This window comes from Balaenoptera physalus, assembly GCF_965194825.1.
Source record: "Balaenoptera physalus genome assembly, chromosome: 10".
In the NCBI taxonomy this organism is placed as follows: Eukaryota; Metazoa; Chordata; class Mammalia; order Artiodactyla; family Balaenopteridae; genus Balaenoptera; species Balaenoptera physalus.
The window spans coordinates 12,891,374-12,911,072 of record NC_138889.1 but is presented as its reverse complement, the minus strand read 5'-3'; the positions used below and the strand labels follow the sequence as shown (position 1 = coordinate 12,911,072).

The 19,699-nt window shown below is 50.8% G+C and overlaps 1 protein-coding gene across 6 annotated transcripts in view; it reads left to right on the top strand.

The window, feature by feature from the left end:
* GRIK4 (glutamate ionotropic receptor kainate type subunit 4) overlaps nucleotides 1-19,699 on the top strand; it is a 448,540-nt gene that overhangs the window by 411,388 nt on the left and 17,453 nt on the right. For 5 of the 6 annotated variants that reach the window (XM_082410870.1, XM_082410869.1, XM_082410872.1 and 2 more), the window contains 5 exons: nucleotides 989-1,098; nucleotides 4,688-4,861; nucleotides 8,287-8,452; nucleotides 9,813-10,038; nucleotides 14,033-14,161. In XM_082410870.1, the coding sequence (XP_082266996.1) occupies nucleotides 989-1,098; nucleotides 4,688-4,861; nucleotides 8,287-8,452; nucleotides 9,813-10,038; nucleotides 14,033-14,161 (805 nt within the window). Of the gene's footprint in view, nucleotides 1-988; nucleotides 1,099-4,687; nucleotides 4,862-8,286; nucleotides 8,453-9,812; nucleotides 10,039-14,032; nucleotides 14,162-19,699 lie in introns of those variants that run through there. The other variant, XM_082410873.1, reaches the window with a different exon arrangement.

The window sequence follows — 19,699 nt, the reverse complement described above, 5'->3', positions numbered from 1 at the left end:
ATCATTTAATGTTGGCAATTAATCAAAATGGGTAAGCACTGCAGGTAAACAAACAAGTTGTCTGTGGTCTGCAGGTCACCAGGGTGTCACCTTTGATCTAGTCCAGCTCCAACGGAGGCTGAAGGGGGTGTGCACTTGCCCGAGACCACACAGCTGAAGACTGGGAGCAGGTTCTGGAACTCCTTCCTTCTCATTCTATCTCACTTTCCTACAGAAAATGCCCTGGAGCTTGCTTGGTCCTCAGCTCTCTGTTCCTGGCTCCATCCTTTGGCTCCCATGACACTAGTCAAGCATGTCCCTGTGCTGGGGACAAACATGTTTTCCCACAGCATCATGGTACGAGCCCTGGGCTTTGTGTCAGGAAGCGTGCATTTGAGTCCCAGCTCTTCCACTGATTAGCCGTATAACCTTGGACACATCTCTCGAGTGCCCTGGGCTTTGATTTCTTCCCTAATACAAAGAAAATAAGAATCTGGGCCTCACAGCACCGGTTTGAGAAGGTCTCACTGTGCGTGAGATCAGCCTGCAAACAAAAAAACCAAGGGTGCCTGTCATATTAGCATCCTCACGAGAAAGAGGTGAGTGTCTGAGTGGGGGGCTAGCGTTCCATCCACCACCGCAGACATCAACAGTTCAAAAGTGCTTCAGAGCCCAAACACACTGCCCCTGGAGGATGTGGGGACGGCACATAAGAGGCACTGAGGGCTGTTCTGCTTGCCCAGCACAGAGCCTCTTTCATCCTAGGAAGTAACGAGGCCCCCCGGCTGTTCTTTTGTTTCATCTGCTGAGATCAGGGCTGGGTAAGTGTTTCAGAGCAGCCCCCTCTACACCTTCAGACCTGTGTCATTTAAACCAATCACCCATAACCCAAGGCAATGCAATCTGGGGCCAGACCCAGGTCACCATCCCCTCTGCCCTGCCCTGCCCTTCCCAAGGGCCATGCTGACTGAATGTAGACGGTGAATCTTGTTTTTATTTCCATTTCCAGGGCCGCAGACCCGGCTATTTCTCCTTCCTGGACCCTTTTTCTCCTGGCGTCTGGCTCTTCATGCTTCTAGCCTATCTGGCCGTCAGCTGTGTCCTCTTCCTAGTGGCTCGGTACTCTCCTCTCCCCTTCCCTGTCCTCACAGCGCCACCTCGTGTCCACCTCTGGGAACTGCATGGGAGGGGGTGGGGAGCCGGAGAAGGGTGGGTTGAGAAGCCCTTGGTGCCAAACCAGAGGGACGGGAGAGGGACTCAGGACCTGAACCACTCTGCCCAGCTGTTGACCTGGCACTGCCCATCCATCCATCTCTGCCCACATCCCCTACTATGCACAAAGAAGACAGGCGAGCTTGTCCAAATTTGCTTCTGCGCCCCTGCCTCTTACCCCTCTCGTTCCCCAGTCTCCAGCCCACCTGCTTGTGTAGGAGATTTGGGAGAGAGAGGAAGGGAGGAAGGTGGCAGGAAGATCACTCTGATTAAGTACCGAGGCTTTGGCAGCCCTGGCATCCGTCCTTGCCAGGATCTGCCACAAAGTGCTGAATGACGAGAAGCAGAGCCTGCAAATCTGGAGTGGGGGGCTGGAGGCCTTGGTGACACAGGCGAGGGAGAAGGCCTCCTCTGCAGAGGGCCTGGCCCTTCCCTAGCCCGAGTCTGTCTGTGAAAACACAGCTGCCTTGTTGAATGGGGACTGCGGAGGATGGCTGACAGCAGGAGGGCAGGACAGAGAGAAGCCCTGGCAAGTAGTGCTGAGCTGAGACAAATGGTCCAGATCAGGGGTTGGGGAGAACCAGCACCCCTGCCCCCGCCCCCAGAAACCAGAGACTGTCCCTGGGCCGACGGAAGAAGCCGAGGAGCATCCCAGGAAGATGCACAGAGAGGGCTGTTTCTCTCTGAGGCTAAGTTGGACCAGCCTGGGCTTCAGGAGAGCCAACTGACTACCCAGAAGCAGAACAAGCTCTTGTGGCTCCGGGTCATTCCCTCAGACCCCGATTCCCACTCAGTGCTCAGCTCACCACCCTGGAGGAGCTGATACCCGCTCAGGGTGAGCTTCTAAAGGGCTGCCAGTGGCTCTGGTCCAGCGGTCTCCTCTGCCTCGGGGCCACGGAGGCGGGGCCAGATGATTCTGTAGTGAACATTCCACCTCTGTGGGGTGGGGTCTTCCCCAAGAGCACGTCTATTCAGTGCTTGAGGGGAGACTGTGCACCCTCCAGTTAGAAGATGGAGCCCCGGGGGCTTCCCTGGTGGCGCAGTGGTTGAGAGTCCGCCTGCCAATGCAGGGGACACGGGTTTGAGCCCTGGTCTGGGAAGATCCCACATGCCGCGGAGCAACTAAGCCCGTGAGCCACAACTACTGAGCCTGCGCGTCTGGAGCCTGTGCTCCGCAACGGGAGAGGCCGTGACAGTGAGAGGTCCGCGCACCACGATGAAGAGTGGCGCCCGCTCGCCGGAACTGGAGAAAGCCCTCGCACAGAAATGAAGACCCAACACAGCCAAAAATAAATAAATAAATAAATTTATATTTAAAAAAAAAAAGAAGAAGATGGAGCCCCGAGGAACTGCAGGGTTCCAAACCCCGGGGCAGTTCCCAGCCTGCCCGAGAGGCATTGAATCACTCAGTCTGTGCCTCTTCCAGCGGAGATCAAAGCCAAGTTCAGGAAGTCGTCCCTGGCCCATGAGATCCAACCAAACAGGGAAAGGCCTTGCTTACAACCCCGTCGTCTTCAAAGGCTGCGGCTGCTTGTGCCGCTCTGGTGCCACCCACCCCCCCTTGGGCCTGTAGGCATTGCCACTGTCAAGTATCTGTCGTCAGTGTCGACTGGCGAGGCACAGGAGCCGTCTGACACTCTCCCTGTGCACTTGGCCGCACTGCCTGCGGCTGCTCAAAGAAAACGGTCTGCCTGAGTCCTGGCTCCGCTGCCCTGCAGTTCACTCTTGCCCCCTTTGATTGAGCCCCTGTGTGTAGTAAGCCATGGCTCTCAGGGGACCTCGGGGGCCTGCAAATGGTCTTAGGGCTTGGTTACCAGACACACACACACACACACACACACACACACACACACACATGCACACTGCCCCCTAGGATCAAGAATTAACAAAAAGATTAACCAAGAAGAAACTGTACAAAAGGTCTGATCATACATCCTATATATACATATACATATAATATCCTATATATGTAATATCTGAGCATAGAGTTATCTGCCCCAAGGTAGTGGCTTTCAAACAGGGTTCCCCGAGCGTGGGGGCTCCTGGAAGGTTACAGAGACGTGGAGGGGCGGTGTGAAGAGGCTGGGCAGCCAGAGCTCTGGGACCTCAGCCCATCTTCATTCAGACCAGCTCCGCTTTTCTCTTATATATTGTACTTCTGGGTAAGATTTTAGAGATGAAAAGATATTTGAAAACCACTGCTCTAAGGCAGCCGTTCCCAAGCCAGCTGATACCAGAGTCACACAGGGAGCTTTATAAAGCTTGAATTTCTCTGTCTGATCGTCTCCAAATCTCTAGGGATGAGGCCTGAAAATCTGTATTTTTGAAGCTCACTTCCAGTGGCCCGTAGGCTTGGGAACCACCGAGGTGAGGCACCACGGGTACAAGCCAGCCCCTCAGGCCACGAAGAGAAGAAGCACGTCTCGGGGCAGGGGCCAGCGATGGCACATTGGCCTTGTATTCGGGAACAGGCGGCAGCGATGGAAATGTGGGCCAGCCCTGCAGCACGGCACATGCGCACTAGGCTGAAGGGAAGGCCGGGGGTGATGGTAACACCCTGTGAAGAGGCAGACCTGCCCTGCTCAGCACACGCCCAGACGCGTCTCTCACATCAGAGCTGGAAGGCTTTGTGTGGGAGGCAGGCTGGGGCGGAAGAGGGAGAGCATGTGTCTGGTGGGCAGGAAGAAAGGGCATCAGAGGTACCGCTGGGAGAGAGAGGCCAGCGTGGGGCTGCACGCGACAGCGGGAGGGAGCGCCGCCCTTCTCAACCCTGTGTGCCCGTCACGCTCACCTGGGGAGCCCTAAAAATGCTGATGTCCAGGCCTTACCTGGACAAATTAAATCAGAACCTCTGGGTGTGGAATCCAGGTATCAGCATTATTTCAAAAGCTCCCAGGTGAGTCTGAAACACAGACAGGGTTGAGAACCAGGGCCTGAGCCTGAGGGACCATCTGGGCCAGTGGTTCACAAAGTGTGGTCCCTGGGCCAGTGGCATCCACATCACCTAGGAACTTGCAGATTCTTGGGCCTCAACCCGATGTACCGAATCAGACGCTTTTGCCACAATCTGTGTTCTCCCGAGCCTTCTTGGTGATTCTGATGTCAGTTAAAGTTTGAGAATTACTACTCTAGGCCGACAGCTTTCAAACCATGGCTCTGAGGGGCTGTAGGGTCTCTCTTTGGTCACTTCAGGGAACTGAAGGAGGCAGAACAAGCAATTCCCAGCCATCTATTCTGTGACTTGAATTATTTTGAAAAAATTAAAATGTTTCTTTGATTAAAGAAAAACAGTTCCGAAACTGCCAACATAGTCCAACTTTCTCATTTTTCAGTGGGAAAACCCAAGTCCCATAGAGGGGAGGGGCTTAGCCAAGGCCACAGGCCAGCTACCGAGGTCTCGGGGCAAGGCCAGGCAGGGAAGCGCCCTCACACCCTCAGCACCCCTTCCTTCACGCCCACCCTCCGCAGCACTGGCATGTGTCCCTTTCTCTCACAGGTTGACGCCCTACGAGTGGTACACACCCCACCCGTGTGCCCAGGGCCGGTGCAACCTCCTGGTGAATCAGTACTCCCTCGGCAACAGCCTCTGGTTTCCGGTTGGGGGCTTCATGCAGCAGGGCTCCACCATCGCCCCTCGTGCCTTATCCACCCGCTGCGTCAGTGGCGTCTGGTAAGATCCTGGGTCCTCGGATAAGCCCTGATCCAGCTTCCGGTAGGCAGGAACCTCAGCTCTGCCCTAGGACAGCCTCTGCCAGCTCAGAGGGTTTGGGGGCAGTGGGTGGGTGCGCTTTGGGCCATCTTTTCTCCTTCTCTGTTCTCTGCCTTGGAGGTCTAGATGCAGAGGGGAGCCAAGGCAGGAAAGGAGACCGAGTGAGAAAATGCCTTGAAGGCCCACAGCAAAGCAGTTATAACTTCCTAACCTGAAAATGACCAGAGGTTGAGAGGCAGGGCCTGTGAACGCATATGCAGATTTATGCAAATGTGAGCATGTAGAAGGAAGTCCCTGCAGGAGAAATCCAAGCCCACGCCCCCTCCAGCAGCTTTCTGGAGCTTTGCCCCTCTGCACCTGGCTCTGGGGGCCTGCCGGACCTGTCCACCTTAGCAGCTGTGGGAAAATGCAAGCTGTTAGTAGCTCGGAGTTGGACAGGACCTCAGGGAGCAAGTTACCATCATGGTCCACACGGACAATCAGCCAGCCTCTTCCTGGAGCTCCCTTCTCCTCTTGGCAGGGCAAAAGGAACATGGTGGAATGATTCGACGTGTGGGAAAGTTCCCTGAAAATTTGGAAGTGCTACATAAATGTTTGGACTAATCATTGCTATTAGGCCATTATGGGGGGAAATGAAATACCGATGTAGTGTTGAAAGGCAAGTTTCCCATCCTCACTTAAAAACCCACTGTCAGATTTGGTGTCACAGCTTATAGGACTTACAACCTTCATTCGCTCCTCTCCTTCTCAGCCCGTGTAAGACAGAGGAAAAGGAAAGGGGCATGGGTGCTGGGGACAGTGGGGGGTCTGGACAGTTACCTAGGAGCCACTGCACTGGGGGCTGATCGGCAGGTGGAAACACAGCTGGGACTGATGCAGTAGGATTTAAACCACTGGGGCAAGGTGCTCACCCGTTATCAGGTCGTGCCCAGGAGTCACTGAGCGGATCACTGGGGGGACCTGGGTCTCACATTCTCTGGCAGAAAGGATGGTCTTGTCAGGCACAGTCACAGAGCTCCCTCAAAATCCAGGAAATCTGGGCAGAAACCCATAGATGAGACGTCAGCTGCAGATTCTGATCCCTTTCTACCTGGGCTTTTCCTTCCAGAGGTGCTTGTTCCCACGTGCTGCACGTAGGGCTCCATTGCCTGCTTCCTTCACCTGTCAACTCCCACCCCCAGGAATCCCCTCCTCCAGAGAAAGTCTGCCCTGGTGCTGAGGGGAACCACCGGTCCTGCAGGCTGTCGGCTCAGCCCACTGGCTCAGCAGTGCTTTAAATAGCTGGCCCCAGGTGGCTCGGTTACCCTGCTCCAGAGCGTCTGTGGAAGGGAGGCTCGACCCTTCCCAGCCCGACCCGGAGGTGTCGGTGCGCCCCTCTGCCTCTTGGAATTCTTGGTTATAAAATCAGGGCCTCAGATTGGCTCCCTGGGGAGTGGGAGGTCAGAAAACAGGGCCATCGTGGCCTACCGTGGCACCCTCACCCACAGCAAGCAACAGAAAATGCCACGTTGCTAACGAGAATGCCAGCTTCACAATGACAATGCCCCTTTCACCCAGGAGCAAGTCTCCACTGGCCCCTCCGGAGGGAGAGTGGGCATGATTTGCTTTGTCAGCAAAGGTGACGGGCTTGCAATGAGCTACTTACTCTCTCTGACCCGTCCTTTGTGACCAGTGGCAAAAACAGCCTCATGGCTGCCCAGGGCGGAACAGATGCCAGAGTGTAGCCATGGGGCTGGGGGAAGCTCCCCAGCCAGCTCTGAGGTCATGTCCACACCCAGGGCTCATTAACCCTCAACAATGTGGCAGAGCAGCTTCCGAATGCACGCCTCCACCTGGGGACCACTCACCACCACCACCCCAGCCTCCTCTGGGGGAAGCTCATGAGAAACAACTTCCAAGAGGGTGTAAGAGCCCAGGCAGGAGCAAGGAGAGCAGGTTTTGCAGATGGAGGGACTCCTGGCCCTTACAGGTCACAAATAGGGAAGGTGGACAAATGATTTTCATTGCATCTCTACATGTCTCTGTATCTCACACTCATCTCATCCTTTACAGGTTATTAGTCACTAATGACATATTATCTCACCTGATCTCACAACACTCCAAAGACAGGTGGGCCAGACATTATTATCCCCCATTTATTAGACAAGCAAACGAGCTCAGAGGAAATGTGTGGCTTTTCCCCAAGGTCTCATAGGTGGAATTGGACAAAGCCAGAACTAAAACCAGATCCCTTACTGGTGATCTGGCGCGTGTGGATGTGCCCATCAAGCTGATGGGTGCCCCTGTTCCTTCACTCCTGGGAGGCAGCCTGAAGGAGTTCCTGGACACGTGGCAAAGGGGACAATGGGACTTCCTGCTCTTGGAAATCCACCTGGAAGCTGCCGGCTGCTGCAGCCCCTGGCAAACAGTGTGCCTTGGTTGGCAACGTCTTCATAATGAGTGAAGCCTCATTAGTTCAGACTCCACTGATTCAGAATTTGGCGATTATCCAACCTCAGTTGTGCTTACATGTATCTTTGAACCCCTATAAACAAATGGATTAGGGAGCAGATCCATACTGCTGACCAGATGGCAGACGTCTTGTTTAACCTACTTAAGCGAGCAAACTGGTTTTAATGACTTTAGCATGTATGCTGCTGCCTGAGTTGCAAAACTATTCTAATTTTAAATAAGTCCGATCTGCCCAATAAAACAACCTTCCATTGTGAAATAGCGTGACCATTGTAAAAGCATTTTCTAATTCCAACTTCTCAGCCGTCCGAAGGTGCTTTTCACCAGCTCATCTTGAAGAGTTTCTGCTGTTACAATCTGTAGAACTGGTTATAGAATACAAATTTCTCAGTTACTTGGCCACGTGACTTTGCTTCTCTGAGCCTCGGTTTTGTCTTCTGTGAAATCAGGATAAGATTTTCACCTCCCTGAGTTGTAGGGAGTACAGGAGAGAGGGGGTGTGGCTCGCAGTAGGTGCTCAGTACATGCCGATGCTGCTCTGAATGTCGGCTGCATCATGACGGGGCTGGGGAAGGCATCCCGGCTCTAGCTCTGAACAGAGCCTCCAGGGCTGGCACCCTTAGCTCATTCACTAGCTCATTGCTCACCGTCTCTCAAGCTGTCTCATGTTCATGGACACACTTCTTTTGAGTAGAAACCCAATAATCACCTCCTTTAGGAAATAAGAGAAAGAAAACCACTGTCTTCTTCTAGGCCACCCTCCCAAGCCGTTCCTTTCTGTTGACATCAAATGCCCTGCCTCCTTTCTCTTCCCCCACTAAACCCCTCAGAAGAGGGCCACCTGGTCTCTCCCATGTCGCAGCAGGACTGGGGATGGGGTTTAAGACTCCTGGGGTGCCCTGGCAACGGTGACTTCTTGGTCTTTTCCTACATAGGTGGGCATTCACACTGATCATCATCTCATCCTACACGGCCAACCTGGCAGCCTTCCTGACCGTGCAGCGCATGGATGTGCCCATTGAGTCGGTGGACGACCTGGCTGACCAGACCGCCATTGAGTATGGCACGATTCACGGAGGCTCCAGCATGACCTTCTTCCAAGTAAACCCATATGGCTGCTCGCCAACATCAGGAGTCGGGCAGAATAAAGTTGAGATGTTTGTCCACTGGAGATAAAAACATCTTGCCTCATCCCATCATCCCTTTTGAACACCTAGTTTGGAGGTTCTCATGGGGCTCATTTTTCCCCTGCTCCCCAAAATACCCATGGATCCAGGTCCCCAAAGCACTTGGGTTAATATCAGCCCTGTCCCAAAGTGTTATACATGAATGATCAGTGCTACTTGAGATGATTTTAGTGGTAGAACTATTTTTTAATTGCAGTGGTTTCATATTTATTGTAATTGAGTATTAGAAAAAAATATGCAGTGACTCTAATCTGTACTTTTATTTATATTTCTGCATAAGGTGAGGCTAACGTACACATTTAAATTTTTTAAGTAGGCTAAATTTTATAAGTAGTGCTTAGACAAAGCAAGATTGGAGTAATACACGAATGACTAACGTGTAAGGAACTTCAGATTAAGCTGAGCTGGTTTCATTGATCCCAGACTAGATAGATCTCAGATCAGGACCGTTTTGGCTTCTCCGAGTTTCCCTTGCAAGGCTCAGGAGCCGGCCCTGCCACAATGGTGTGTTAGCTGGCAGGCTACCAAGGCTGGCAGAGCCAACTGCATAGGAGTAGTTTGCATTTGCTTCAGGCTCTCTAGGGAAGCAGATTCCCCTGGAGTCAGTGAGTGTCTAACCAGTCTGTGACCCAAGAAGTTCATTATCACATGAAACAAGTCCAAGGCCTTCAGTTTTCTGTTTCCCATACAAGTCTCAGGGCTACTGGCACAGGGACCAGTGAAGGCATCATGCAAACGCAGGGTTTGGCTAGACCCCCAGAATTCTCTCAGTCTTGTTATTATTTGTAAACTAGAAGCCAACATTGGATATGTGATTGACAGATTAGTTTAGGGTTGATAGAGAAGAGCTGGCACTGCCCCTTCAGATGATGTCTCTTAAAAGTCCAAAATGAACCTGAGTTTGCTGCCCCTGCGCTGAAGGACAGTAGAGGACACAGCCAGAATTTCCATTCTCACTTTGGTCAGAACATGGAGGTTGGCAATGGAAGATGGGTGGATGAAGCAGAACCAACGATCGAAGCAGTAGGCAGAGTTTACACACCTTCAGACCCTGTTCCTTCTTTGTCTTTGTAAAAGGTATCAAAGGCACAACCCTCTCCTCCTGCCATTAAGCAGTGGCAGTTGTGAGATGAAAGGGAACAGGTTCTTGAATATAAGGAGGGGACTGAGTAGCAGAAGGGCCAGAATTTTAGGGACCACTTGGATGCCCTCCCTTTCCAGGCCACCATCTCCTTTCTCTTTCCTCAACCTGCGTCCTTGCGTTCTTTTCCCAGAATTCCCGCTATCAGACCTACCAGCGCATGTGGAATTACATGTACTCCAAGCAGCCCAGTGTGTTCGTGAAGAGCACGGAGGAGGGGATCGCCAGGGTGTTGAATTCCAACTACGCCTTCCTTCTGGAATCCACCATGAATGAGTACTATCGGCAGCGAAACTGCAACCTCACTCAGATTGGGGGCCTGCTGGACACCAAGGGCTATGGGATTGGCATGCCAGTCGGTATGCAGGAGAGGAACAGCCTCTTCGGGTAGCTCCACCCAGGCAGGCTCAGGGTAGCTCCAACCGTCGAATGCAGCCTTGAAGTCAACAACCCCTGTTTCTAGAACCGGGTTCACAGTGACTTGAGATGGGCATTCTTAAGGTTTTTAAAAACAAAACGAATCCACATCCTTCCAAGTCATCAGGGATTAGTACCCAGTCCTTAATTATGGAAGGGCTAATTGATTAGTTATTCATAGATTAATTATTAAAGGGCATATGGATGCCCTTGGTGTATTCTTTTTTTTTTTTCTTGCCACACCACACAGCTAGCTTGTGAGATCTGAGTTCCCCAACCAGGGATTGAACCCAGGCCCTGGGCAGTGAAAGCATCGAGTCCTGCCCTTTGGCCATTTCTCTGATGTCTGACATCTCTACTAGCAGTGGAAAGGAGACGGAAGAGATGGTAGGACTCAAGTGAATTAATTTTGCTATTAGTGTCCCTGGTGAAAGGTTTACTACGAAAGGGGACTGACGTGATTGGAGGAGACGGCTTTCAAATCATCTGTGGATCTCACTGGTCCATCTGGTCTGAGTCAGAGTAGGTAGCTGAGAGTGGGCAGGAAAGCTCTGGTATTCACCTTGCTGACTGTGCCCTCGGTTTATTATAGGAAGGTAGCGATGCTTGGCTTCCGGAAAGGTATCCCAGCTGTGCCTTGTAAAGAATATCCCTGCTTTAGGCCTTCCCCTGGTGATGGTTCCTCTATCAGAAGGGGAGGGGGAGCACGTTTGTGACTTTGTGACCGTGGAGGAGGTCTGGAAATGTCCCCCAGTGTTTCAGACATGTACCCTTCCCACACACACCATGGAGAGCCACATTGTATAGGGCTGTCCTTGTCCAAGTCTGTCCTCATACAAGGTTGTCCTGAAACCAAGCAGCCGGGGAAGAAGCAGGAATGGAGGAAATCATCTCATGTGGGGAAATTGATATACAGGATGTGCATCTTTGTTGGTATCTTACACACCACTTCTCTCTCTTTTTGTTTTTTGAAGTGTAATTGATTTACAATGTTGTGTTAGTTTCAGGTGTAAGTTAGTTTCAGGAAAGTGTTTCAGATATATATCTATTCTTTTTCAGATTCTTTTCCCTTACAGGTTATTACAAAATATTGAGTATAGTCCCCTGTGCTATACAGTAGGTCCTTGTTGGTTATCTATTGTATATATAGTAGTGTCACACCCCTTCTCTTGATCGGTACCTAACTCAGAACTCTATAAATTATAGACCTCACGTATACCTGTGTCATGTGAAGGGCATGGGATGGAGTCAGGCAGATCTGGGAATGCAGTCTGCTTCCTGGCTGTGGGACCTTGGATAGGTTATTTAACCTCTCAGAGTCTCAATTATCGCATTTGTAAAAACAGGTTTCTAATACGTACCTCAGAGGGTTGTTACAAAGGTTAAACTGAATAATCTGGTCTCACCACAGTGTTTCATCACACTTAGCCTGTTAGGGGGAACATTAGTGCCCTCCCCACATTTTCCAATGTTCCCTCTGTTATTTGATAAAAGCAGATGACTTCTTCAGGACTGATCAGAAGCCAAGCCAATGAATATAGGCAATAATATGGTTCACCCTTGAACTCTGTAATTTCTGACCCTAGTAGTTCTGTAAACTGGAAGCCTCACTCAGGGCACCTGCACACCCTCCACTTAGCATCATATTTCATTGATTTCATTAATAATACAGATTATGGGCCCCTTTGAGAAATTTACTGGTTAACATTGTGTTTAAAGATGGTGGAGGGAACCACAAAATGAACCTAAGGTGCACCTTGATAATACTCTAGCAATTTAATAAATTTAACTGAACTGTCAAGTGCTTCAAAAGTTTTCATGGCACAAACCTATAGAGTTGGCATAAAGCAGACCGACTCTAGAAATTCTCATCAGCAACCAAGGAAAAGGGGAGGGAAATGCATTGGTTCTCTGTCTGAGGTAACGCTGTTTCCATATGTGTTATCTTATTCTTATCCCACCTGCAAGGGAGATGTGGTTCTTCCCATTCTAGAGGAGAGAACTGAGATTCAGAGCTGATAAGTTACTTGTCCAAGGTCACAGAATAAGTGGAGAGAAAAGCTGAGCTGGAGCCTAGGGGGCCTATCTCCAAATCCAGCATTTCACCTCTCAGACCGTGTTGCCAAACGGGTCCACCAGCTCAACAGGACAGGATAGATGGGGAAGGTGAGCTATGGGTTAGCCCAGGTTCTTAGATCAGGCTGGGAAGAGCATTGCATAGTCTACTGATGGGACAGAATTTAGGTCCAGGAAAGACAAGCATGTGTGTCCTTCTTAAGTGGAAAGTAAAGGTGTAACTATGGAATAAGCAGTGTGGTTAGACCCAGGAAGATGAAGAGAAACAGAACAAGGAATGAGATGGAAAATTAGTCGGGTAGTTTAGGAGCTAAGTAGGCAAACATGGAGTAAGCAGAATAATCCTTTCATGGGGCCCTTGGTATGCTATTGAGATTGGGTTGAAGATGCCTTGAAAACTGCTTGAAATGCCTTGTTGGCTGGATACTTGTCTCTAAACCTGGAATATTCATTAGTCTCACCACCCAACACCATCTGTTAGTTCCAGTAGCCATTCACTTCAAATGTGTGTTAAGTACCTGCTATGTAATATATGAGGTGCTATTGACGTTCACCCAGATCACATTCAGCGCTGCAGGCTTGGGGTTTGAATGCCCAAGGGTAGTTGTATCTGTAGCAGGGAAGGTTCTATCTATGGAGTCATGGGCTGTTAGAGTGCTAAGAGATCTGGGAGCTGATCTTATTCCTTACCTGTCAAAGTGCAGCCCATGGCCCAGCGGCAGGGCACCGCCTTGGAACTTGTGAGAAATGCGAAATCTCAGCCCCCAGCCCCAGACCCACTGAATTAGAGTCTGCAGGTCGACAAGACCCCCAGGGGATTCCTGTGTGCATGAAAGTTTGAGAGCAGAAATCTATTTGTTCCAGCTTTTGCCTGTATCCTGCATCAGAGCCCTTTTCCCTGGGGCGTCTGTCCACATCAGGCCTTTACAGAGCTTAGACAAGAAAACTGGGCAGCTTAGTTCATTTCCAGCCTCCTGGCGGCTTTTTCTTAATGATTTTTCTTAATAATTTCAGGCCTCAGCCTGTGCTGGGGCATCGAGCTTTCCACGGTTTCATTTAAGCCTGTTTTTTGTGATTAAACCTACATTCCAGAACCAAAGCTCCTTGACCATACTCCATACGAAAAATTAAAAAAGAATTGCACTCAACAGAGCCTTCTGTCTGAGGAGGGAGGGAAGAGCGATGTAAACAGAGTAGTGGACGGGGCCAGGGGTTCTGGGGCACCCAGCAGGCAGCTGTGCGGGAAAGGGGGTGCCCCAGACCGATTCTCCACACAGATGAAGGAGAGGAAGCTTCCACCTCGCTCTGGGTGGCCCTTTTCTCACTGGTGGCCGCTCCGGGTAAACAATCGCCGGGTGTAATGTAGTGAGAGTTAAAAATGGCAGAGAAACTAATTTCAATAAAGTAGAAAATAGGCAACTGATTGCAAGGTTTGTGTCACAGAAGGTTTCCCTCCTTGGCCTCCCAGGGGCAGGCGGACGGGGAGCTTTGCAACCAGCTTACCGCGTGCTGGTGGGGAGGGAGGTGGGTTCACCCAGGTAGAAAATGTCGGCGCCTGGATGGGGAGATGGGCAGCACAGCTGCCCGGAAGGCTGTCCCTTGACCCATGCTGGGGTCTTGGCCGTGGGCTGGGCGTGCCAGTCGGCGTGGAGAGAAGGAAAGTAGAAACGCCTGGTGCCCTGCATGGTGCGGAAAGTCCTCGGCCTGAGCAAGTATAGAGCCGTGCTCCTGCGGGGACCCCTGTCCCTCCCCTCCTATGTTACGTGGGCAGGGTGGCAGGGAGGTTTACCGGGAAGGGAGCAGAGAGATGCGGACGGGGGCACTCATGTCCTGTGTTCTGGGCTCTCCTGTGACCCACAGGCTCCGTCTTCCGGGACGAGTTTGATCTGGCCATCCTCCAGTTGCAGGAGAACAACCGTCTGGAAATTCTGAAGCGCAAGTGGTGGGAAGGGGGCAAGTGCCCCAAGGAGGAAGATCACAGAGCCAAAGGTAAGGGTGGCCAGGGCCTCCCCTCCTGCCTGGAGGACCAGAGCTGCTCGTCTCTGGCGTCCAAATTCCAAGTAATGCCAGGTTGAGAACAAGCCTTGGAAGGAGCCGAAGGCCAGGCTGGGACTGGCTGGGCTCATCCCTGTCCCAGGGTCTTGGGCTTAATGTACGGTGTCCTATCCCGCCCACTCCCGAGTCCTAGAGATGCCACCCCTGCCATGTTTCCTGAGTCCAGCCACTTCTGCGCCAGCATCGTCTCTTCCGCCATGGCCCAGGCCACCAGCACCCCACAGTCGTACGATTACAACAGCCTGGCCCCCTTTTCCCCTGCTTGCGCCTCTGCACTGTTCTCTCCACCAGAAGCCAGGGTGATTCTTTTTAAGACGCACATAAGGTTGCGGCCTCGGCCTGCGCAAACCTTCCAATGGCTTCCCATCTCACTCAGAATAAAATCCAAGCTTTCTATGGCCTCCCGACCCTTCCTGATCTGTTTTCCCCTTTTCTTCCTGTTCCCCAAGCCTCCCAGCCTCCACCCACCTTGGGGTCTGCACACTGTTCCTTCAGAAGGCCCCTCAGAGAGGCCTTCCCTCCCCATGCCACACATCTCTCCCCTTCCCTTGGGCTCTGCTTTTCAGACCTTATCACCACCTGATAGTGTAGTTTCTATTCATTTGTTTACTTTCTGCCTCTTCGACTAGAATGTAAGTTCCATGAGGACAGGGCTTGTCTTCCTTACAGGGCTGTCCACAGGGCCTGGCACATGGATATTTTATTGAATGAATGATAGATACGGCTGGATAGAAAGCAGTCACTGACTGACGTGTAATTGAAGAGTGTCGAGGGTCCCTGAACACCCAGCATTTTCTGTAGGGGGAACATATATCCTGGCTTGCCCAGGATAGTCTCGGGTTACATCTGTTGTAGATCCATGAATGCCTGTTAGTTATTTTTAGAACGCCCTTTCATTTTCAAAGTGTCCTGGCTTGGGCAATATATCATATGGTCACCCCAGTAATCTACTGCAGCCTTGCTAAAATATGCAGCGCATTTACCTATACACACTCGGCCCTGGGGAGGCAGCTGGGGAGTAAAATAAATGATGCTATGTGCCTCCCTCTCTGCTCAGCGTGAGTGATTATCCAGGATGAGACAGTCAGGGAATGACTTTGTGTTTCTAAGGGTCTCCGTGTGCCTCTTGATCCTTGGAGGAGAGGGCTCAGGAATGTGGACCTACAGGGACAAGCCCTTTGTCATCTGGAGGAAATGCTGCTGCTTCCTTTGCAGGAACGGTGGGAGGCCACACCATTCTTGGCTCTCCACTCCCCAAAGGTCAACGGTGGAGGAGACTGACTCTTGTTTGTTCAGAGAAAAAAAGAAATGGGGGAGGTACAGAGAAAAGTATCAGGAAACTTTGGTGGATTTGAAAGAATGCACTAGATGTTGAAGATGCCCAGGACCGGTATAGGAAAGGAAGCGGGGAGCGGGACGTTGCAGGCAAGAAGCACCTTGAGGGACGAGGCAGAGGCAGAAATCGGTGCAGCGGGCAGGGCTGTGAGTGGGGACCGCAGGTGGTGTGGGTGTGAGAAGAAAGATTCCCGTGGGGAGATCTGGGCTGCCTAGACGGTGCGTACCCGGGAAGGTGTGGGTAGCAGGATATGCCTCCACCGCTCCCTCCCCAGAAAAAGACTCATGGATTGAAAGCAGTCTAAATCTGACTGGGCGCAGAATAGTCAAAGTAAAGTGAGATTATTGGTAAGCTAATATATGTACGTGTTTTTCTGTGGGAACAGTGAACTTCAGAGTGGTGGGAAGGAGTGCCGTCTTACCAAGGAGATGGAGGGAAACAGTAGTGGCTTTTGATCTGGAGTAATTTAAAATTTAGCGTTGGCCGAAAAGTTCGTTTGGGTTGTTCCATAACATCTTACGGAAAAACCTGAGCGAACATTTTGGCCAACCCAATAGAAACGGAGAGGTGGACCTGGGACCCAGAGTGAAACAGGAGAAATGTCCAGGTTTCTGTTGCCCTAGAAGCCCCTGGTCGCCCTCCAGCTGCCCCTCCCCACAGTGGGTCGGGTGCGTTCCGTGATTTTGGATGGAGCCCTCAACACACTGTGTTACAACTCTTGGTTTCCTCTGCCCAGGTGATGGCATCTTAGATGGACCCGTGTCACCTGCTTCTGTGTCCCTGGCCTCCCCTACAGAGCCTGGCACATAGAAGGGACTCAGTAAAAGTCTGTGGGATGTGTGATGAAAGCCACTGACTGGTAGCTGTCAAAAGCCACCAATTACTATCCTCCTGGGCCACGCTAAGGTGGCAAATGAAACTGTGCTATGGTGCTTTCCTGAGTAGCCTTCACGCTCAGAGCTCTCTACTCCTTCAAGTTGTTCCTGCCTCTGAACAGCTGCCTGAACATATGCGGGGATGAAGGGATGCTGTAGATGCGGGAGGCTGGAGCAAAACAGGGGGTGGGCAAGAGCAAGGGCTCAGAGGGGTGCAGGGAACCCACAGGCTCCCCACCGGCCCCCCGGCTGCCAGCTCTGGCTGCTCCAGGCCTCCCGCCTCTTTTCCTTACCACTAGTTGTGGGTTTCCTGGCTTTCCTTTCTTTTGTAAACCTGATCCTATTTGATCTCTTTGAGCCTGTTTCCCCTCGAGACTCACTACTGAGTTGATCCCAGCTCTCCAGTTTCCCCTTTCATCCTTGACTTCTAAGCCTAGCCACAGGCCCTTCCCCTTTGTGCCCTTATTTCTTTGTGCTTATTTTCACTGCTAATCTATAGAGAAACAGTTGGAGGGCAGCAGATTGACAAGGCTGGGGATGACGACACAGGAGCTGGGACCTTACAGTTTTCACTCAGGGACCTCAATTCAGATTGTCTCTCTCTCCCATTAGAGATTTCACCTGAAGTCCAGTGGGCTCCCCCGCACCCCACTCTAAGAATGGGGCTCAAACATTTCCCTCCTGCACACCTATTTGTTCTGCTGACAGGCGCTAGGTTGGTTCTCTCTCCCCTGAGGCAGTGTAGACAGGGTTCAAGATCACAGGCACTGGGTCAAATGGACTCCACTCCATAGATGGCCTTGTTATATACACTGTGAAGCATCTTTAAGCCTCCGTTTCCTCCTCTGGAGAATAGAACTAGAAATAATAATGCCACCTCCCCGGGCTATTGTGAAGACTGAATGAGATAAACCATGTTAAACACTCAGCAAAGCACTGACGCAAAGGAAATGAGAACTGATTTTATTCTAAAATCTAGGCCTAAAGAAGAAATTGAGATCTGAATAGTATCCACAGCCACAAGTACGCCCATCCACTCCATGTTCCTCAAGGCTACATAGCTTTTCTAAGATGAACACTTAGGACATTAGTTTGTCTGTTGATAGTTGTCCCCCATGGACTATGAAAATCTCAAGTGCAGGGTCTGCGTCTTATTTATTTTTCTATCCCAGTGACCAGCATATCATCTGACATTTTATCCGTATTTGATGAAAGGATGAACAAGTAATGAATGAATGAATGAATGAATGGGCAATCATCTCAAGGACGTCCAGACTGGTCCTACTTCTTAAGTCTTTTGTCCCCCAAACAGGAGCCCTGACAGCCCAGTGTTAGATGGAAAGTGTTCACGGAGCCCTCACTGCATCCAACGAACAGTGTAGACCACTGTGTATCAGGCACTGTGCTGGGCTCTGAGAGTATGAAAAACAATGAGGCATGGCCCTGCCCTCAAGAGGTTTAGAGTTAAAGAGAGGCACAGATTATCACTATAATGGTTGCACTGTAGGAATGCTTTCATAGAGCTGGACAGAAAGTGTTATGAAGCCCAGAGAACAGAGTGATTAATTCTGCACAATAGTCAGGGAAGGTTTACAGAGACATTGGGTCTGGACCATGAAGCATTCATTAGGAGTCACAGCTTTAGGAAGGTTGTGGAGCAGAGTTGTCACACTCAGAAATTGGTTTGGATGAGTAGGATGAGGTTGGAGTTAAGAGGGCATTGAAAACCAGGTGAAGGCATGTGGACAGCAAACTGGTATGTCCCAAACTTTCCCAGGGAAAGAATTAATAGCAGAGGACACTGAGTATGCATGTTTGGGGATCTGGGGACAGAGTCTAAAGCAGCCCAGCATGTTTGGAATTTCCTCTTCTGTTTTGTCCTAAAAACACATGTGAATTTTGCATCTGACAACGTAATAGGGGCATGTTTATGTAATAGAAAAATGCTTTTCACTCCTAGACTCTAAGTAAAATCGGTGTCCCAGGAAGATGCCCTGTAAACACCCCAGAGCTTTGCATATGCCTTGGCACGCTAACAGCACAGTGGACCGGGTTGGAGACACTGGTGGAATACCTCAAAGGTTCTGGAGTGAGATGTGGCCTCAGGAAAGCAGGTGCTGTGGATGGAATTCTGAGCTGTCAGTGGCATTCATGGTCCCAGGGCACGGTCATTGCCTCGGGAAGAACGGAGTCCAGTTATTGGCTTTAAGTTCCAAAAGAAGTTGTTCCAACTCAGCAGAGACAATGTTCTTAGAAGTCATGGTTTTTGATTTGCTAAAAAAGTATCACTATTTTGGAATACAGAAGGCCAGTACCTGAAGGAAGCTTTGCATAAAGCTAACACTAGAAGTTCAGAGAGCCAGGCCACCCAGTCTGCAAACCAGATAAAAAGATGCAAACCAGGAAAGGATATGTTAGAATGTGGAAGGTCCCTGAGAAGGAGCCTTGTGCCCTGCTGGGAGGGGGAGAGTGCCAGAGAGAACTCCTAGATTCCTTGGGGATACCAAGAGGTAAAGAGATGTTTGCTTACTTCTGGATTTGGGCATGCCCCACAAATATGTGTCATGCCACGGTGGAGTGGGTGCATGAAAGATGGCACATGGGGACCCAGGGCAGAGAGGTCCCAGGGACAGACCTGCATTTTCTGGGGCCCCAGACAAGGATATTGGAAATCTAAGAGGAATCTGGCATTAGGATGGGACATCTAACCCCATCCCCATGACACATAATCTCCTTCCCAACCCCAGACTTGAAATACATCCAGGAGTGAAGGGGGAACAGAGAAAACACCGTATTTAACTGAATGTAAATCTGAAATTTAAACATAAAGAAATCGCTACATTTTTGGCAATCAGGTGGAAACGGGAGTTTGAGGTAGATGTTAGGTACCTTTATAGGAAAATTAAGTTGTTGTTTTTGCAGAGTGGTTGCTTGGGATATTCTTCCCCATTCCACAGAATTTTAGGAAGACTGGTCTGACAGCAGAGCTCAGGATGGATGGAGAGGAGACACAGGGAAAGCAGGCTCCCAGGGAAGATGGAAAGGACAGAGCAGGAGGCTTCTTTCCACTCTCCACTGAGGGACTGAATGTTCCCTGGCACGGAGAAGAGAACTGAGCAGATGAAGAGAGAAGATAAACAGTGGAAGCCATCCTGCCCGGGTCCCACGTGCTTTGGAAAATGCTAGGGTTCTACCAACCAGCCGATGTTAATTTGCCTCCATGCGGTCGTCCTCGGGAGCAAGAGGGGGAGCTGTATTAAC